Consider the following 17,998-nt stretch of genomic DNA (forward strand, 5'->3'; position numbering starts at 1 on the left):
CGAAGTTGTAATACAAAAAAGATGATGTACTCTCACAATTTTATGCAAGAAAGTTAATAAAAAATAAGGAAAAACGAAGAATTTTATTTGCAATCATTTCATTCTTTCTCTTTATAACTGATTATAATTTATCTCTTCCAAATTTCTTTATTCCAGGCAAAACTATGTTTCCCTCTGCTGAAGTCACCAAAGCTTATACCTAATATCAAATTGGCCAAATATGGGGAGGTTTGTTTATTTTTATTAGCATTGCAATTTAATTTCTAAAAGTTTTCCTTCCTTTATATTATTATATTATTATACTAATTTATTGGCTTCTTTCTTTCCTTTTTTTTTTTTTTTAATTTCAACTTTTTCTTCTTCTTTTTAGTGGTTTAATGACTGCAGTGATGACATAAGAGTTTGTTGTTCTCAAGCTTTAGCAAAATTGTACAACAGTTATGGCTGGAAGGTAATTCGAATATAATATTGGGTGAAAATTATTTTCTATTTTATTTTACTACTAAGAAATGTCCTTAATAGAGTACACTCCCATTCCAACCTTAAGGTTACTTAAGGCCCATTTCTATCAAAAGTATAATACTACTAGATACAACTTACCTCTCACGCCCCAAAAATCTTAAAGACACATCATTATACACCGCACAACGATCAAAGCAAATCTTGCGTCTCATATATCCCCATCACAAGCAATACTTTCATACATCCTCATCAGTCACCACGAGCAATACTTTATAAGTAATCGGAGAGTAAAACATAACTTTGGTAAACCGATCTCATCATAAATAAAATAACATAATGAAATGAATCTTCATAAAAACAACCCAATGACATATGCAATATTCCCAAAGTATGTCATCGGAGCCTTTATGAATGAAAAAGAATATGCAAGGCTAGGGATGCAATTTGACTATGCATAAGAGTCAACTAAAAATATTGCCACCATTGAATGACATAGTGGGAATTAGCAAAAGTTAGTTAGGTATAGAGGTGTTTAGAGCCTGGCTTGCAATATCGCTGAAAAGATTGAGAGCTTATACAATATGTAGCAATCTCTTAATGATGTAAGACTTTTTGGAGAAAATCTTGTGGGCTTGACCTAAAACGGGCAGTATCATATCAAACTAAGAACTTATTGGGCTAGTTTAGCCTAACAATCAGTATCAGAGCCCCGGTTCGACAAGATGAATATTGCGATGGTAGAGTGATGGAGTGCAAGTCTCTGTTTTCTTACCCTTACGAGAGTGAAGACACACACACAACAACAAGAAGCTAGTTGCGAGCTTCAGTTTCTATAAATACTCTAAACGATGTGAGTGGTACGTAGTAAAACTCAGAAATTGACTTGTGGATCGTGGTTATGGGCTACGCCGAACTTAGTTCTAGAGAGAGACCCATGGATCGTGTTGATGAGCCACATGGAATTTAGTTCGAGAGGAAGAGTGTTAGGTGTGCGAATAAAGTCCCACATTAATAGCTAAAAAGATTAGGAGCTTACATATAAGGTGAATGAAACTCTTAATGGTATGAAATATTTTAGGAAAAATCTTGGAGGCATACCCAAAACAGATAGTATCAGACCATAAAAGCATTATTGGGCTTGTTTAGTCCATCAACAAAAATTTAATTAGGTAATTACATACTCGGTAAAATCATCGACCTCCCTAGACATACGAAAAATAATCCTTGAGTTAAGCAAGTCATTTGAAAATATTTCTTCACAATTATTCTTAAAATAATTTATACGTATTAACAATAGTGGCACCTTGAGCCTCAGCCAACATGTAAGTTCATCATGGCATTGTGTTGGGCCATTTCACATCTGTCAATAAATACTCCGTCCGTTTCAATTTAGATGAGATAGTTTGATTCGATACGGAGTTTAAGAAAAAAAAAAGACTTTTGAAACTTGTGGTCTTAAAAGCTTACGAGGTAAAAGCTTTGTGGGGCATTACATTTGTGTGGTTATAAAAATTTCTCATTAAGTGTAAAAACAAATGAAGAGTTTAAAGTTAAATTATTTTTAAATTTAAAAATATATCATTTATTTTGAAACATACTAAAAAGGAAAGTACAAGTCTTCTTTCGTCAGCTCCATCCCAGAAAGTTACAATAAATACTTTTGAGATTTTGTGCTCTTCATTTTTTCGTCTTTATTAATTTCTTCATGTTTCAACAATTGGAACTGCTATACAGTGAGTACAACCACTCACTTATCTTCTACCTCCAGTATCACAGTCATGAGTCATATGTAGTCAATCAAAACATAAGTTCCCTTCCCCAATATAAATAATAAAATATGACCAAACTGAAATCCAATCGAGGAGCTAGACGTCGAGAATAAATTGGAATTTTCAAGACTAAAAGTTAAATACCTCGAACATTTTCCGGTATGAGCAGTGTTGAAGGTTGCCGGAGAGTTGAGAGTGGATGGTTTAGGAAATAAAAATGGGTGGTAGATGGTGAAAGTAGTGTATTTGTTAGGTTTCTTTATTTTTGAGGAAGGTGAGTTAGTGAGGATTTATATTTGCTTAGAAATAGGGTGGAATAGAGGTAGAGCTCCATCACTAGAGTCTTGAACGAAAAATGTTGGCTAGCTAGAGAGAAGAAGAGAGAGAAAAAAGAATAAAGATATTTTTTCCTTTTTTTGTACCAACAGGTGTGTTTTGGGACCCATATAGCTACATTAGGCATATGCTCCCGTAAAAAAACAGCTCGGTGGACTAAGTTCTCGCTATGCGCGGGGTCCGGGGAAGGACCGGACTACAAGGTCTATTGTGCGCAGTCTTACCCTGTATTTCTGCAAAAGATTGTTTCCACAGCTCGAACCCGTGACCTCCTGGTCACATAGCAACATATGCTCATATAAAAAGTGAAAAACACGCATGTGGCCAGAGTATATCAAAATGGTACATTTTCATCCAATATCAAGTGTCCATAGTTCAAGTGTCTAGGTGAAAAAATATTCAATCAAGTTCAAGGATTTGTGTATGTATTTTGCTCTATCAATTCATGATTTAACATATATTTACACATAACACATTTGTAATCCTTCGTAAAATTATATTTGAATTCATATAATTATCTAGAGCTATTTTTCATATATCAAAGTTTGAAGTTACATATCGTTAGATAAGCAAATTTACATTTCATTTTAGTTCAACCAATGCACAATTAAACAAAATATGGTGTGACGCACACCTTGTTGCCTCCATGAACATACTTGTACATTTCAAATCATATTTAAAAGCCCTTAAACTATAACAGATTTTAGGAAAATGCCTTAAGAAACAAGGATCAGATCCTTGTAATCTGATCCTTGTCGAGGTTATTGGCAAGCCTTGCCTAGGCTAGGGTCCTCTCTCAAGGTGTGGCCATCATTGTGAGGTAGTTGCCCTGCCTAGGTCCCTTCCACTTGAATTGATGTCCTCGTGATTTTCCTTATCTCCAGGACTCACCAGCCTCGCAATATCCTCGAAACATGGCTTTGATTTTTAACTTTCATTTTTGTTTCTTTATCCATCCAACATGCATGTACACCCTTATAGGTGAAATCTGTAGCAAACCAATTCTTTAAGTAGGCAGGAAACGTCTTATATACACATGTTTTCTGACCATGTTAACATCTTCTTTTTTCTATTTCTTCTTTAAAAGACTATAGAAGTTACCGTACCTGAGATAGAGGTTATGCGCTTGGCACATTATGTGACAATTGGATCTGAATGCAATAACTCAATTGCTCGTGAACTAGAAAAGCTGTAAGTTCTTCACTTTGTCTCTTAACAATATATACACATGGACATTAGGGGATAATTCTTAAAAGTGGAGTGGGTATATTCATGATTTCGATGTGGATATTGGTATCTTAAAACGTCTACATACATTCCGCACATTGAATTTGAAAGTACTTGATTTCCACTTTTAAGAATTATTACTCTTCTTTGAAGTTATACACAAATTTGTTTTGACACTGTGGATCTCTGAATATTGGCATAGGAATAAGGAAGAATTAGGATGGGATGCTAGGGTTGCACTTTCTGTGTATGGTTCCTTTAGTAGCCAGGAGTACTTGAATGCCCAGAGAATTAGGTAAGCCCAAATGGAGAATGCTTTTGTTTCCTCTTTTTTACGATTGAAAACTATATTTGCTGGTCTTGGTCCAGTCCATATGTGACGTATGGTTACTACTTACTAGACATGACACATTTGATTTGACTCTAACTTACATTTATCATACAAATATTGAGCGATTTTGATGCTTTCATGCATGAGCAAGTTATATTGATTTGAAAAGAAATTTTATTTTTGTGGTAAACTTCTCGTCGATAACCGCTTCTTTGTTTTACTAGCTTATGACAAGGCTTAAATAGATCTAGTTTAGTCTACCGCTCTCGATCCACTTCTATTCTGATATCACTTCCATAACTGCATAAATAAACTTTGTGTCACGACCCAATATCCGCCTAGTCGTGATAGCACCTAACCCAATCCGCTAGCAGGCCAAATAATAGTCAATTCATTTCTACTGAAATTAATATGAAATCAGTAAGTGAAATAACTGAATTTCAGTATAACCCAAGGATTAGTAGAACAAGTCACGAGCCTCTAAGACTCAGATTTACAAAGATGGTATGAAAATAATACAACATCTGTTTGAAGTAAATATAAACAGAATTTAAGTCCTAAACTACCATGAACAAGAGGTAGCTTGAATCTGGAACACTGGAACGTTTTCAATACCAGGCTTCGTCTTCCAGAGCTACGCAGCTCCAAGATGTGCACCCAAGGTGCAAAAATACGTAGTATGAGTACAACCGACCCCATGTACTCTGTAAGTATATTAACTAATCTCGATAAAGTAGTGACGAAGTTTTAAGTCAAAAGATACTCTCTCTCAATATTTTACCTGTGCAGATAATAAGCAGAAAGAGCAAATAGGTTGATCCACCTTGTTCACATTTACAATAGGAAAACCATGTCAACATACGGGTACAAACAGTTATTTTTTGTTTCATTGTATCAATGCCCATGTCAACATGACTTTCCCAACATGAGATATCATCCAAGCCTTAAGAGAAATCAGGTGCTGTCTCATTTTTCTTTGCATACGTCCGCGCTGCTCCTGTTTTTTTTTTTTTTTAAAAAAACAAACAGGAACTAGGTCCCCAGTTCTGATAAGATCAAACGCTCATGTTTTAATATTTTATTTTATCTCCAGAAATCGGCAGCTTCAGATTCACAAAAGAATATTTTCCAAGGCAGATGTCATCGTTACACCAACAACAGGGTATATATTTACTTTTTTGTCACAAGAAAAGCCTTATTATCAACTAATTTAAAAGAAATAATGAGAAGCATATGGTTTTTTTTTTTTTTTTTGTAAGATAAATGAATATAATATAATAAGTATAATTGTGGGGATGGCGTTAGCTAATCTGGTGATGTAGTCGAATGGTGGGGAAAGGGCTACGGTTAGAGGTGAATTGGGCTCTATAATGTATACTACCTCCCTTACAATTTATGAGCATTTGAATAAGCAAAATGCTAAAGAAAAAGAGGTAAAGTTTTTAAACGTGTGATCATAATATGCTATAATATTTGTGATTATAAAATTCTGAAATTTGTAATCTTTAATATCATATAATATTTATATGACTATAAAGCTTATCATTTAGAGTAAAATAAGAGGTTTAAGTTTTTTGAATTAAAAGCTTACATTCTTCTTGGTATATACTAAAAGGAAATATCGCCAAATAAACTGTATATTTTATAGTTTATCATAAATATATTTTATACACCGTTGCATATATTAAATTTCAACTTTTAAAGGACATTAAATCATAAACATTAAAATGACATCAAAATATTTGCAAACCAAAAGAAGGACCCCCTATAACAAGATGGTTAAACGATAAATTATGAGTGGCCTCAGTGGACCCTTACATCTTACATCTTCATATTATTACTACTTCTTATATTACTAGAAACAGATGATGGAGTCTTAAAAAAATATGGAAAAGAGGAACAAAAATATGAAAACTCTCTGAGCTCAAAATATCAATCCTTTTTTTTTTTTTTTGGGATTGAATGTAAAGATTTGCCAAATACTTCAACAGGGTTACTGCTTACACCATACAAAAGGATGCTCGGGAGACCGGGGAACTCGACTATATAAATGGAGGTACGAAACTTGGAAAGACGTCTGAGATGCCATTTTGGACTATCTCAAATTTCGTCACATCTTTGAACTTTCTGTTAATCATAATGCTTCCTGTTAAGACAGTCACTATCTCTTAACAAAAAGATAAATTTTCATTGTTCAAAATAATGACTTTTTCCTTTTAGTTATCTGGTAACTCTTATTGAAATCAGTTTCCTAATCAAAACCAAATAGAGACTTGAATTTCCTTAATCAAAACATGAAATAAACATTCGTTCTTTAAGATGACAAAGAAGTGATGCATTTGCTAGGGTTAATAATGGAAACCTTCTTTTTCCCCGCAAGTTTCCCAAATGTATGTTTAAATTGTACACCATATCTCTTGAATTTTAAAACAATAAACTAGATATTCAACAGGAGATGCATGCTTACCAAATAATTCAGTGATTATCACTCACTACAATTATTATAATCACACATAATTTATCCATAAACAAACCAATCTTGATGTAATAATTTTTTTTTATATTTACCGTCGACCCCTTTAAATTTCTAGCCAATTACTATTGAGATATAAGGTATATTTATGTACTTTGTGTTTTTGTATGTTCAGTGTATTCAATTAGCTGGTGATGCATACAATTAGTTAGTTAGTTAGGACTTATAGCCTGTTTGGCCAAACTGTAAAAATCAGCTTATTTTGAGAAGTGCTTTTTTAAAAAGTACTCTGGGTGAGAAGCAGTTTGTGTTTGGCTAATAATTAATTTGAAAAGTACTTCTGAGTAGCAATTAGTGTTTGGCCAAGCTTTTAAAAACTGCTTCTAATACCTTGTTTGGCCAAGCTTCTCTAAGCCAAAAATACTTTTTTTTTCAAAAAAAATATTTTTTTCTAAAGTTGAAGTGTTTGGCCAAGCTTTTGGAGCAAAAAAAAGTACTTTTGAGTAGAAGCAGAAGCAGTTTTGGAGAAGTAGAAAAAATAGCTTCTCCAAAAATACTTTTTTGAAAAGCACTTTTGAGAAAAAATACACTTAGAAGCAGTTTTTAAAAGCTTGGTCAAACACTAATTGCTGCTCAAAAGTGCTTTTCAAATAAATTAGCCAAACACAAATTGCTTCTCACCAAAAGTACTTTTGAAAAAAGCACTTTTGAGAAAAAGCACATCTCAAAATAAGCTGATTTTTGTAGCTTGGCCAAAAAGGTTATAAGTGTATTTTTCTCAAAAGTACTTTTCAAAAAAGTGCTTTTGAAGAGAAGCTAATTTTTTTTGCTTCTCGAAAAGCACTTTTTTTTTTCTTCGAAAAGTTTGGCCAAACACTTCAACTTTAAAAAAAAGCACTTGTTTTGAAGAAGCTTGACCAAACAGACTACTAGCTTGGTCGTGTCTTATGCTGATAATTAGTGGATAGTTACTTAACCTGTATGCATGACTTTCACCATTGATTAATAGAAAAAGTTTTCATTTCCCAAATACAGACCTTTTGTCCCCCTCTCTCTCCTCTCGTGGACGTCTCTAGATTCTTCCATTGATGCTCAATGTGAGCTCTATCTCTTTCTCCATTCTCATATTTTAACATGGTATCAGAGCTCAGGAGTCGCTAATTCTCCTCTTCTTAGAAGGTTTCTACATTTCTCGTCTTGGTCTCACATGTGCCCTAATTTGATTGAACAATGCAGTGGTGTTTTGCTTGGCATCAAATCGCAACATCAGGTTTTGATTTCTATCTTATTGTCTCTAATCGATTAATCTCATTAGATCTCATGGCTATACTCGATGAAAACAATGAGATAGATTCGATGCGAATGTCAGAATCAGAGTGACTACCGAGGTGAATTTGAATACTAGTATCGATATTAGCAGTCCTCTATATTTGCATCCATATGATAATCCTAGTACTATGTTGGTTTCAATACCTTTCAGCGGAATCTGTTATCGTTCCTGGAAGCATAACGTAATGAGAGGCTTGTCTGCTTAATATAAGCAAGCGTCCGGATCCTCAATCACATAACAATCATTAGTAGTAAAGTTGGGATGATATAGTGACGTTTTGGATATTAAATTCCCTTTCGAATGACATTACAGATAGTGTGGTATATGCAAACAATGCCATGGAGCCATGGATAGAGTTAGAAGATCACTATGAGCAAACCGGTGGTGCTAGATTGTACCAAATTCAAAAGGGAATAACGACCTGACTCATGAAGCCCTTGACATCACAAATTACTACACTAAGATGAAGAAACTTTGGGAGGAGTTGAACAATTTGAGTGTGAAAATACAATGTAGTTTCCAATGTACTTGTGGTGCTAAGGAGAATATGTACAAGGTTGAGCAAGACAGGAGGCTGATCCAATTTCTCATGGATCTTAATGAGGTGTATACAGTGGTACGAGGGAGTATACTCATGATGAACCTTCTTCCTTCACTGGCACAAGCATTTTCTTTGCCAATTTAGGATGAGAAGCAAAGGGAAATGGGGCCTTCAAATCAATTTGTCATTGAATCAGCTTCCCTTCATGTCAATGTACAAAGCAACACAAAATTTAGAAAAAATTAATCCCCTAATAGTAACTATTCCTCTGTGAATAGGCCTTGTCATTTTTGTGACTACTGCTAACGACCTGGACATGCTAAGGATAAATGTTACAAACTTCAAAGTTATCCTCGAGGTCCCAATCCAAATCAGATTCAGGGTTTCAGATTCAACAAGGGCAAGAGACCTGTGGTAAATGATCATGTTACACCTGTTGAAAGAATGAATTTCATGGCACTGATCCACATCATCATGATGAGTATCAAAATGTGGAAACTACAGGAATTACCAAGGAGCAGTATAAACGATTGCTTACCTACTGCAACATCTTCATAATGGAGGAGAAAAAATTTGTCGACACCAACATTACTAGTGGAGCTATCAACTTCGCAGGTATAATGACCTATTCTTCTTCTACTATTTTTGGCTCAGTGTCTTGTAAATGTCTCAAAACAATGACTAATATCTGGATTTTAGATTTTGGAGTATCACACCATATGACATATAACAAATCCCTATTTTCTCACACCAAAAACTTACCCTATCCTCTTGTTGCACTTCCAAATGGTTACAGAGTCAAGGTGACAAAAGTTGGTAGTATAACACTTCACCTCAAATCACTCTGCATAAAGTGTTTTTGTTCCTTCCTTCAAGTTCAGTTTGATTTCTATTTCCTCATTCGCAGCAAACCTTAATTCACTGATTGCTTTTACGGCTTATTTATGTATGCTACATGTCCCTTCAATGAAGAGGCCTCTGGAGATTGGTAAAATAAAAAAATGGTCTGCATCTTTTTTGCTCACACTGTTTGAAAAATGGTAGTCCTATTCCAATAGCTATTTATAATGTTTCTGCTTCATGTTCTGTACTTATTGCTTGTGAAGTGGGAAGTTCAAAGTGTCAGTCCACTCCAGTTGTACATCATTCCACATCCAATAAGGCACTTCCTTCTATTCTACATTCTTGTACTTCATATTTTGCTTCATCTTCATCTCGTGGGTGATGTTGATATATTGTGGCACAATGGAATAGGACGTGTGCTCTTTATTAAAATGAAAGGGATTCCCTCCATACCAGTAATTGTTTCCCAGAAAGAACCCTTCCTTTGTTCTATTTGTCCAATAGCTAGACATGCTTCCCTCCAGAACTAGTACTTCCTCTAAAAAGATCTTTGATTATTTGCATGTAAATTTATGAGGTCCTTATCTTGTAGCAATAGACAACAACTACAAGAGTAATGCACTCCACGTTATAATGGTTTTTGTCCTTTTAATTGAGACTCAGTTTCAGCTTACAACTAAAATTATTTCAAGTAATGGTCCGGAGTTCACTAGCACAGAGGCAACCTCCTTCTTCCAATCCAAAGGCATAATTCACCAAAAATCCTGTCCCTATACACTATAACAAAATGGTGTGATAAAAAAAACACACAAATATCTTCTTGAAATTGCTAGAGCCATCTTATCTCAATCAAAATTACCTATGAAATATTGGGGGAATATATATTAGCTTCCACTTATCTCATAAATAGGCGGCCCACTACTTTCCTGAAAAATAAATGCCTCTTTGAGATATTATATAAAAGAAGGCCTACTTACACTCACTTAAGAAGTTTTGATTGCTTATGTTACCTTACAGTGCCAAAAATCCGTAAAGACAAATTTGAGCCTAGGTCCACACCTCATATCTTTGTTGGTTATCCTTTTGATACTAAGGGTTACAAAATGTGCTGAGTCTAGACACAAAAAGAATATACATTTCCAGGGATGGTATTTTTCATGAGAATATATTTCCTTTTGCTACATCTTCTGTAACTACTTTCTCTTCCTTTGATTTGTATTCACTGCTTTTTATTGATCATCTAGAGCATAACTCTTTACAATCTACACATGATTCAAGTGATATAGGTGTTACATCTACTGAACTGTCACCTGCTCATAATGACTCAAACATAGCCATCCATCAATCTGTATCTCCACCCTCTACTCATAACCACGCATCTCCTCTGTATTTATCTTTATCCAACTCAACACAAGAACCTATAATTGAACCAAGAAGATCAGAGAGGGAACACAAGCTGCCTGCACATTCGCAGTATTTATTTTATCCCCAAACTTAAACCTGCCTCTGATAATCATTCTGATTCACTCCTTCCCTTAACTACTTTGTTTTCAATGCATAACCATATTCCATATGAATCTATAGTTCATGACAGTCAATTCTTTGTGATGAATGTTTACAGTGAAGATGAATCATCTTTATGTGAAGAGGCAACTATTAATCCTGGTTGACATACAACCTTTACATAGGAATTTGAAGCCTTATATGCAAATAATATCTAGGACTTGGTGCCCCTACCAGTAAGGAAGCAAACCATTGGTTATAAATGGGTATACAAGGTGATACACAAGGCAAATGAGAGTGTTGAGAGATCTAAAACAAGGTTGGTTGTAAAGATATACACTCAACAGGTATGGATTGACTATACATAAATAGTTTCTCTAGTTGTTAAGATGACCACCATATGGGCATTAATAGCTATTACAGTAAAGAAGAACTAGAATATTTCACAGCTTGATGTTAACTATGCATTCCTCCATAGTGACTTGCACGACGAGGTTTACATGGAAATGCCATCAGGCCTTGAAGTCAGCATGCCAGGGGTAGTCCGCAAGTTGAATAAATCACTTTATGGCTTGAAGCAAGCCAGCGAATAATGGTACTTAAAGTTGAGTGAGACCATGTGCTCTAGAGATTACTTGCATTCCATGAATGATAATATTTGTTCTGTAAGAAGACTAACTCTACCATCAATTATGTAGCAGTCTATTTTGATGATGTGATCATAACAAGGATTGATATAGAGGAGATCATATAGCTGAAAAGGTTTTTGCATGACAAGTTCAAGATCAAAGACTTGGAAAAATTGCATTATTTTTGGGGTTCAAAATTTTATATAAGGAGGATAGAGTTATCATATCTCAAAAGAAATTTACAGTTGATCTGCTCAAAGAGTATGACTGCTTACACTACAACAACCTATCATCTCCTCTGGATCCTAATGAGAAACTGAAGGCTAAGGAGGGAGTAGTGCTGAAGGATCCAAACAATTGCAGGAAACTAACTGGGAAGTTGAATTTCTTAACTAATAACAGACTTGACATAGCTTATATTGTGCAGTACTTAAGCCAATTCATGTAATATCATAGAGAACCCCATTTAAAGGTTGCTTTCCACCTATTAAGGTATTTGAAAAATGATCTTACTTTAGGAATTTTAATAATCCTGATTGTGCATTGAGAGCTTACTGTGATTCAGATTGGGTAGCTTTCTCAGACTCCAGAAGGCCAGTTAGTGGCTATGTAGTGCTTTTAGGAGACAACCCCATCAGCCGGGAGTCTAAGAAGTAGGATACTGTTTCCTTATCCTCAACAGAAGCAGAATAGGTCTCTTAGAAAGGTTGTTGGTGAGTTAACGTGGTTGTGCAGATTGTTTGAAGAGCTGAATGTCCCATACTCCAAACCAGTCACAGTGTTCTGTGGCAGCCGATCAACCTTACATATTGTCAAAAACCCCGTCTTTCATGACAGAACCAAACATATTAAAGTAGATTGCCACTTTGTGAGAGATAAACTTCAAGATCGACTAATCTCTTTGAATCACGTCATTACCAAATAAACAACTAGCTGACATTCTTACCAAGGTCCTAACAGGGATCAAGTATTCTGCAGTCATGCGCAAGTTGGCTGTGAAGTCTTCACCTCCAACTTGAGGTGGTGTATTGAAATATAGGGTATATTTATGTACTTTCTATTTCTATATTTTCAATGTATTCAATTAGTGATGCATACAGTTAGTTAGTTAGTTAGGACTTAGCTTAGCTGTGTCTTAAGCTGGCACTTAGTGGATAGTCCCTTCACCTGTATATAGAGCTCCACTAATTAATAGAACAATACTTATTTCTCAAGTATATACCTCTTCTCCCTCTCTCTCTCTTCTCTTATGAACGACTCTAGATTCTTCTATTGATGCTCAATCTGAGCTCTATCTCTTTATCCATTCTCACATCTTAACAATTACTATATTCAATGGCAAGCACTGAATATATATAACCTCCTAGCAGGCAGCAATCTCGTAAAAAATAATGGAAAGGAACTTTTTTTTTTATAGGTTTTTTTTTTTTTTTTGCATAAAGTTAGAATTTGAGTTTGGTATCCCAAACTTTGTACATGATCATTGAGATGTGACTATCAATCTATATCCTAGCTAAAGGATAGCAAAATCAGAGTATGCTCAAGGAGGATCATAGATGATGTTAGAGGGTTTTGTGTGCTTGATTCTGAAGGTAGGCAAGCCTCATTTGTTCATATTTACTAGGCCCTTTATATGGTTAGGAAGATCAGAGAAAAGGTTGAAGATCTTGTTTCCTTCAATTCTGTGACTCAGAGTTGCTAAACTGTCTGTAGGTTTGTTGGCTTCTCTGAAGCAGTGATTGATGTTGAAGCTGTGATCTTCAATCATTTTCTGGATCTCTTTTATTTGTTTGCTGATGTTCCATGGTGGCTTCCACTCTCTTTTGACACACCTGACTATTAGGAGCGAGTCAGACTCTCCTATGGCCATCTCCAGACCTCTGTCTGCACACCATTTCAATCCAAAGAGAAGTGCTTCTGCTTCAGCGTAGTTGCTGGTGCCTGCTCCTAGAGGGATGGAGTAGGCCATGATGAAATTTCCTTCTTGATCTCTAATAATCCCTCCCCCTCCACATAGCCCGTTAGTGCAACTTCCATCACTATTCAGTTTAACTATTTGCGCAGGTGGTCTGAACCATCGCACTGGGACACTGCTAGTCTGTTGGATCTGTGCTTCACATGCTGTGTATATACTGCTCTAGTTGTCTCCGATGCGTACTCTTCTGAAATGTTTCTTGATCATCTGCAAAAGAAAGGAAGTGATATTAGAATAGGTTCTATACATTGAGGGTCTAGTCCCTTCAAACTTGTTGCGACATCTTGATCTCCAAAGTTCCCAATAAATGATAAGTGGGAAGTTCTTGGTGATGAATCTCGAGATTGGATTGGACGATTTGTGGTTCCACCAACTAAGAAGGGTCATGTTCAAGTTGTTGAAATTCCAACCAATACCCAAAGGCCCCGCAAAATTCCTCCAAATCTTCCTCGCAAGTTCACCTTGGCAGAATATGTGGTTAGTGTCTTCCAGATCAGTTTGACTATTGACAGAGTTACAGCAGTAGCATTGGGAAGTTAGTGCAATTCCAAGACTGGCCACACTCTCGTCAGTGCAGAGTTTGTTACCTACGGCTCTCCAAAGGAGGAAAGACATCTTGAAAGGAATGTCCTTAGTCCATAGGTTCTTATAGAGAGGGTTGTGGTCTTTTCTTTGCCTAATAGCGTTCCAGGTGGAGCTTATGGTAAATTTTCCTGATTTGGAAAGGCTCCAGTTGGCTTTATCATAGCAATTGCTATCCAATTCAATGCCTAAGGATAATAGATGAGATTTGGTGTCTTCATTTCGTTGAATGGTGAGCATGCTCCAATTCCAGGTGTTGTTCTGAAGAATTTCATTCAGTTTGATGTTTGGCATTGGGACCTCATAGGTAGTAATCTTGTATAGAGGACCTAATGAGCACCAGTTGTCAAACCAGAAGGAGACATCTCCTCTTCCAATGTTCCAGACAATATTGAGTTCAATTTCTTCTTTGATGTCACATATGGCTTTCCAATTTTGCGAGTTCCCTTTGTTCCAGTTAATGGTAATAGGGTGATTCGACCCACAGTACTTAGCAATCATTAAAGATCCCCATAGAGAGTTTGATGTTCTCGGATTCCACCACTGCTAAGCTCTAAAGGCCTTACAAGTATCACTGAGTCTCCTAAAATTAGCACCTCCTTCATCATAAGGATAGCACAAGTTTTTCCATATAGCCCAGTGATAATTTCCTCCACTATCTTGCCCAGACCAGAAGAATCTGGCTACAAATTTCTCAATGAGCTCTATAGTTCCTTTTGGTGGATTAACTGCAGCCAAGAGGTGAATAGGGAGAGCCAGGACGACATGTCTGATGAGAATTGCTCTTCCTCCAGTTGAGAGGAGTTTGGTATGCCAACCTCTGATTCTTCCAATGACTTTGTTCACAATATCTGAATAAAATTCAATCTTCTTTCTCCCTGTAGTGAGAGGACATCCCAAGTATTTGATTGGAAACTTTTGATATTTCATGCCAGTGATGGCCTTCATTCTGTTGATAGTGACCAGGCTAGTCTTATTGCTCATTGCAAAACAACTCTTGTTCTTATTTATGAGTTGCCCAGAGATCTTCTCATAGTCCTTTAAGGTGCTCAATACCAATCTCATGGACCTCTTGTTTCCATTACAGAACAGAATAGTGTCATCTGCAAAAGAAAGATGGTTAACTTTAGGACAGTTAGCATTCATATAAAAACTTTTGTAGCCCACTCTATTATATAGATTGTTCATCATTTGTGAAAGAATTTCTGCACTTAAAATAAAGAGAGAAGAGGAGAGAGGGTCTCCCTGCCTTAAGCCCCTCTCAGATTGAAAGAAGCCATTTCTTCTTCCATTAACCAACACAGAGTACCAATTATTGGAGATGTATTTGTGGATAATCTCTATCCACTGATCACTGAACCCCATCTTCTTAAGAACTTTCCTGAGGAAAATCCATGAGACTCTATCATATGCTTTGGTCATATCAAGTTTCAGGACAATATTGCCTCCTCTATTTGGTTTGTTGATGTCGCTGATGATCTCTTGTGCAAGGAGGATATTTTCTGAGATTGATCTCCCTTTAATAAAGCCAGATTGATTTCTGGATATGATTCTGGGAAGAATGCTGGAGAGCCTGGCGTTGAGGATTTTAGAAATAATTTTGGAAGACACATTACAAAGGCTAATAGGTCCGAGGTAAGAGAAACTTTGGGGGTGATCCACTTTAGGAATCATGACAATATAGGTGTGAGTGTAGAATTTGGTAAGTGTTGAGCCACTAAATATAGCTTTTACAGCATTATGCATATCCTCAGCTATAATGTCCCAACATTTGTGGTAGAACATCCCACTAAGGCCATCAGGTCCTGGGGAGCTATTGGCATCAATGGATAAAACAATCTTAGTGACCTCTTGGAGAGTAGGGATGGCACTGATTCTAATGTTGTCATCATCTGTAATACATATTTCAATGTAGTTCAGTGCCCTAAAATCTGTGTTGCTGGGGCCTTCGGAAAAAAGGTTCTTGTAAAAGTTCACAGCTCCCTCAGCAATAGACTCACAATCTTCAAGCCAATTACCCTCACTATCTTAGATCCTTCTAATTGTCAGTTTTCTCCTTTTCTCTTTGATAGTCGCATGGAAGTAAGCAGTATTGGCATCGCCCTCATTGAACCAATTAATTCTGGCTTTTTGGCTCAAAATAGAGTCATGAATCTTTAGGTACCTTATAAACTCAGCTTTACTCTTAAACAATTCACTTCTATTCTCTGGGGTGTTATTAGTCATACAGATTTCTTCTAGGTCCCTAATGAGATTTTCCAGTCTTTTAGGTTCTTCATAGATATCTCCAAAGGTAGCCCTGGACCATGTACTAAGGGCCTTAGTAGTGTTCTTGATCTTCTGCTGTAGAATGTATAGGGGGTTACCATGGATGAAGATATTCCAACTATTCTGCACTGTCTGCTTAAAATCAGGGTGTTCAGTCTAGAAGTTGAGGAACTTGAAGTATCTGGTTCCTTGGGTATCTTCATGGTGAAGCTTAACCAGAAGAGGCGCATGATCTGAGCAAGATCTAGATAGGTGAGTTACATCAGTGTTGTTGAGATTATCAAACCAATCCGAATTGTAAACCAATATATCAAGTCTCTTCCATATGGTGAGGGGTGGATACCTGTTATCACACCAAGTCACTTTAGCACCAGTAAAACCTGCATCTTGAAGGCCACATTCATTGAGACATTCTATGAACTCCAGGCTTTCCTCTAGTCTATGAGGTCTGCCTCCCAATTTCTCCTCTCTGTTAGTAATCACATTGAAATCACCTATGACTCCCCATGGTTCTTGAATTGTAGAGGTTAAGTTCCTTAAGTCTGACCATAGCTCCCTTCACAATTCTTCTGTGCATTTAGCATAAACAATCGTTAAAAGGAAGGAGGGGCAATTGTTGTGCTCAGCTTTAATATGAACATGCTGTTCTTTGTCTTGTAAGATAGTAATGTTGATGTCATTGGTCCAGAAGATCCAAACCTTGTTGGAGCAATTAAAGTAGGCTTTTACCATTCCTAGTTTTTTTTTGAATTTCTCTATCTTGCCACTATCCACCATAGGTTCTTGAAGGCAGATGAGAGGGAGTTGATATTGAAGTTTTAAAGTTTGGAGTCTTTCAAGAGATCCTTTGGACCCTATACCTTTGATGTTCCACGATATTATACTAATCATGGGAAGGTCTAGGATCGGGGGGAGCTTTGGTCTGGTATTGAGGGGTCAATCGACTTGTCTCTGAAAATATGACTCCCTCCCATGTTGTGTTGGTTTCTTGGTGATAGGTTGTTGGTGTTAAAGATCTTTGTCTGCTTCTTGTCTTGCAAGCTTAGCTCCTCTTCAGAGTAAGATTTACTGATATCCCCCCTGATCACTTCATCATCTGATAGAGATTTTTCTAGTTCAACTTCAATACATTCCATGAACAATTCCTAATTGAGCTTGTCACCAGAAACTGTTTTCAGTTCTTGCACTAGACCCACAGAGACATTATACAGTTCTTCCATTGAGTCTGGGGGTTTAGCTTCTGGTTTTTGCTGATCGTTTCCCTCTTGTTCCTTCAGTATATCCTGATCCTGGGCCTTGCTGGTCAGGTTGGACATTTTTTCATTAATGTAATCAATGTTCTGTATTAGCGGAAAGTTTATGGAGATCCCTTGGGGGACAGTCTTAGATATATGGTATTACAATGGGAAGGAACTTACACATGTGCAATGGCAATTGATAGTTAGTAAGTTAAGTTGTATGTAACTGAAATTGTTAAACAATTAAAACTCAAAAGCTGAAGATTTTCAAAAATTGAATAACAAGATTAAAACTTTCCACATCGCTAAAGCATTGTATTTTAATATGTACTTATTTATTGATTAACGTTTTAGAGTGGCCTTTAGTCATAATAGTTATCAGTTGTGCCCGTTATGATTATGTGCCTCATTGTTTCAGCTGCACTAGTTCGATACCAGATAGCAGGAAATTTTCTGGGACTGCCTGCTGTTACTATACCAGTATGCTCTTC

The 17,998-nt window shown here is 36.3% G+C and overlaps 1 protein-coding gene across 9 annotated transcripts in view; it reads left to right on the forward strand.

Moving 5' to 3' along the window:
- Positions 1–17,998, forward strand: part of LOC104102394 (fatty acid amide hydrolase-like) — a 100,792-nt gene that overhangs the window by 71,330 nt on the left and 11,464 nt on the right. For 3 of the 9 annotated variants that reach the window (XR_011407812.1, XM_070174939.1, XM_070174938.1), the window contains exons 12-17: positions 157–228; positions 371–451; positions 3,655–3,758; positions 3,997–4,089; positions 5,219–5,287; positions 6,117–6,181. Coding sequence is in view for 6 of the 9 variants with exons in the window: in XM_070174939.1 (XP_070031040.1) it covers positions 157–228; positions 371–451; positions 3,655–3,758; positions 3,997–4,089; positions 5,219–5,287; positions 6,117–6,181 (484 nt within the window). In the remaining 3 variants the exon portion in view is untranslated. Of the gene's footprint in view, positions 1–156; positions 229–370; positions 452–3,654; positions 3,759–3,996; positions 4,090–5,218; positions 5,288–6,116; positions 6,182–7,834; positions 9,085–17,546; positions 17,577–17,925; positions 17,988–17,998 lie in introns of those variants that run through there. The other 6 variants (XR_011407811.1, XR_011407810.1, XM_070174936.1 and 3 more) reach the window with 6 other exon arrangements.

This window comes from Nicotiana tomentosiformis, chromosome 5 (genome assembly GCF_000390325.3).
Source record: "Nicotiana tomentosiformis chromosome 5, ASM39032v3, whole genome shotgun sequence".
Taxonomy (NCBI): domain Eukaryota; kingdom Viridiplantae; phylum Streptophyta; class Magnoliopsida; order Solanales; family Solanaceae; genus Nicotiana; species Nicotiana tomentosiformis.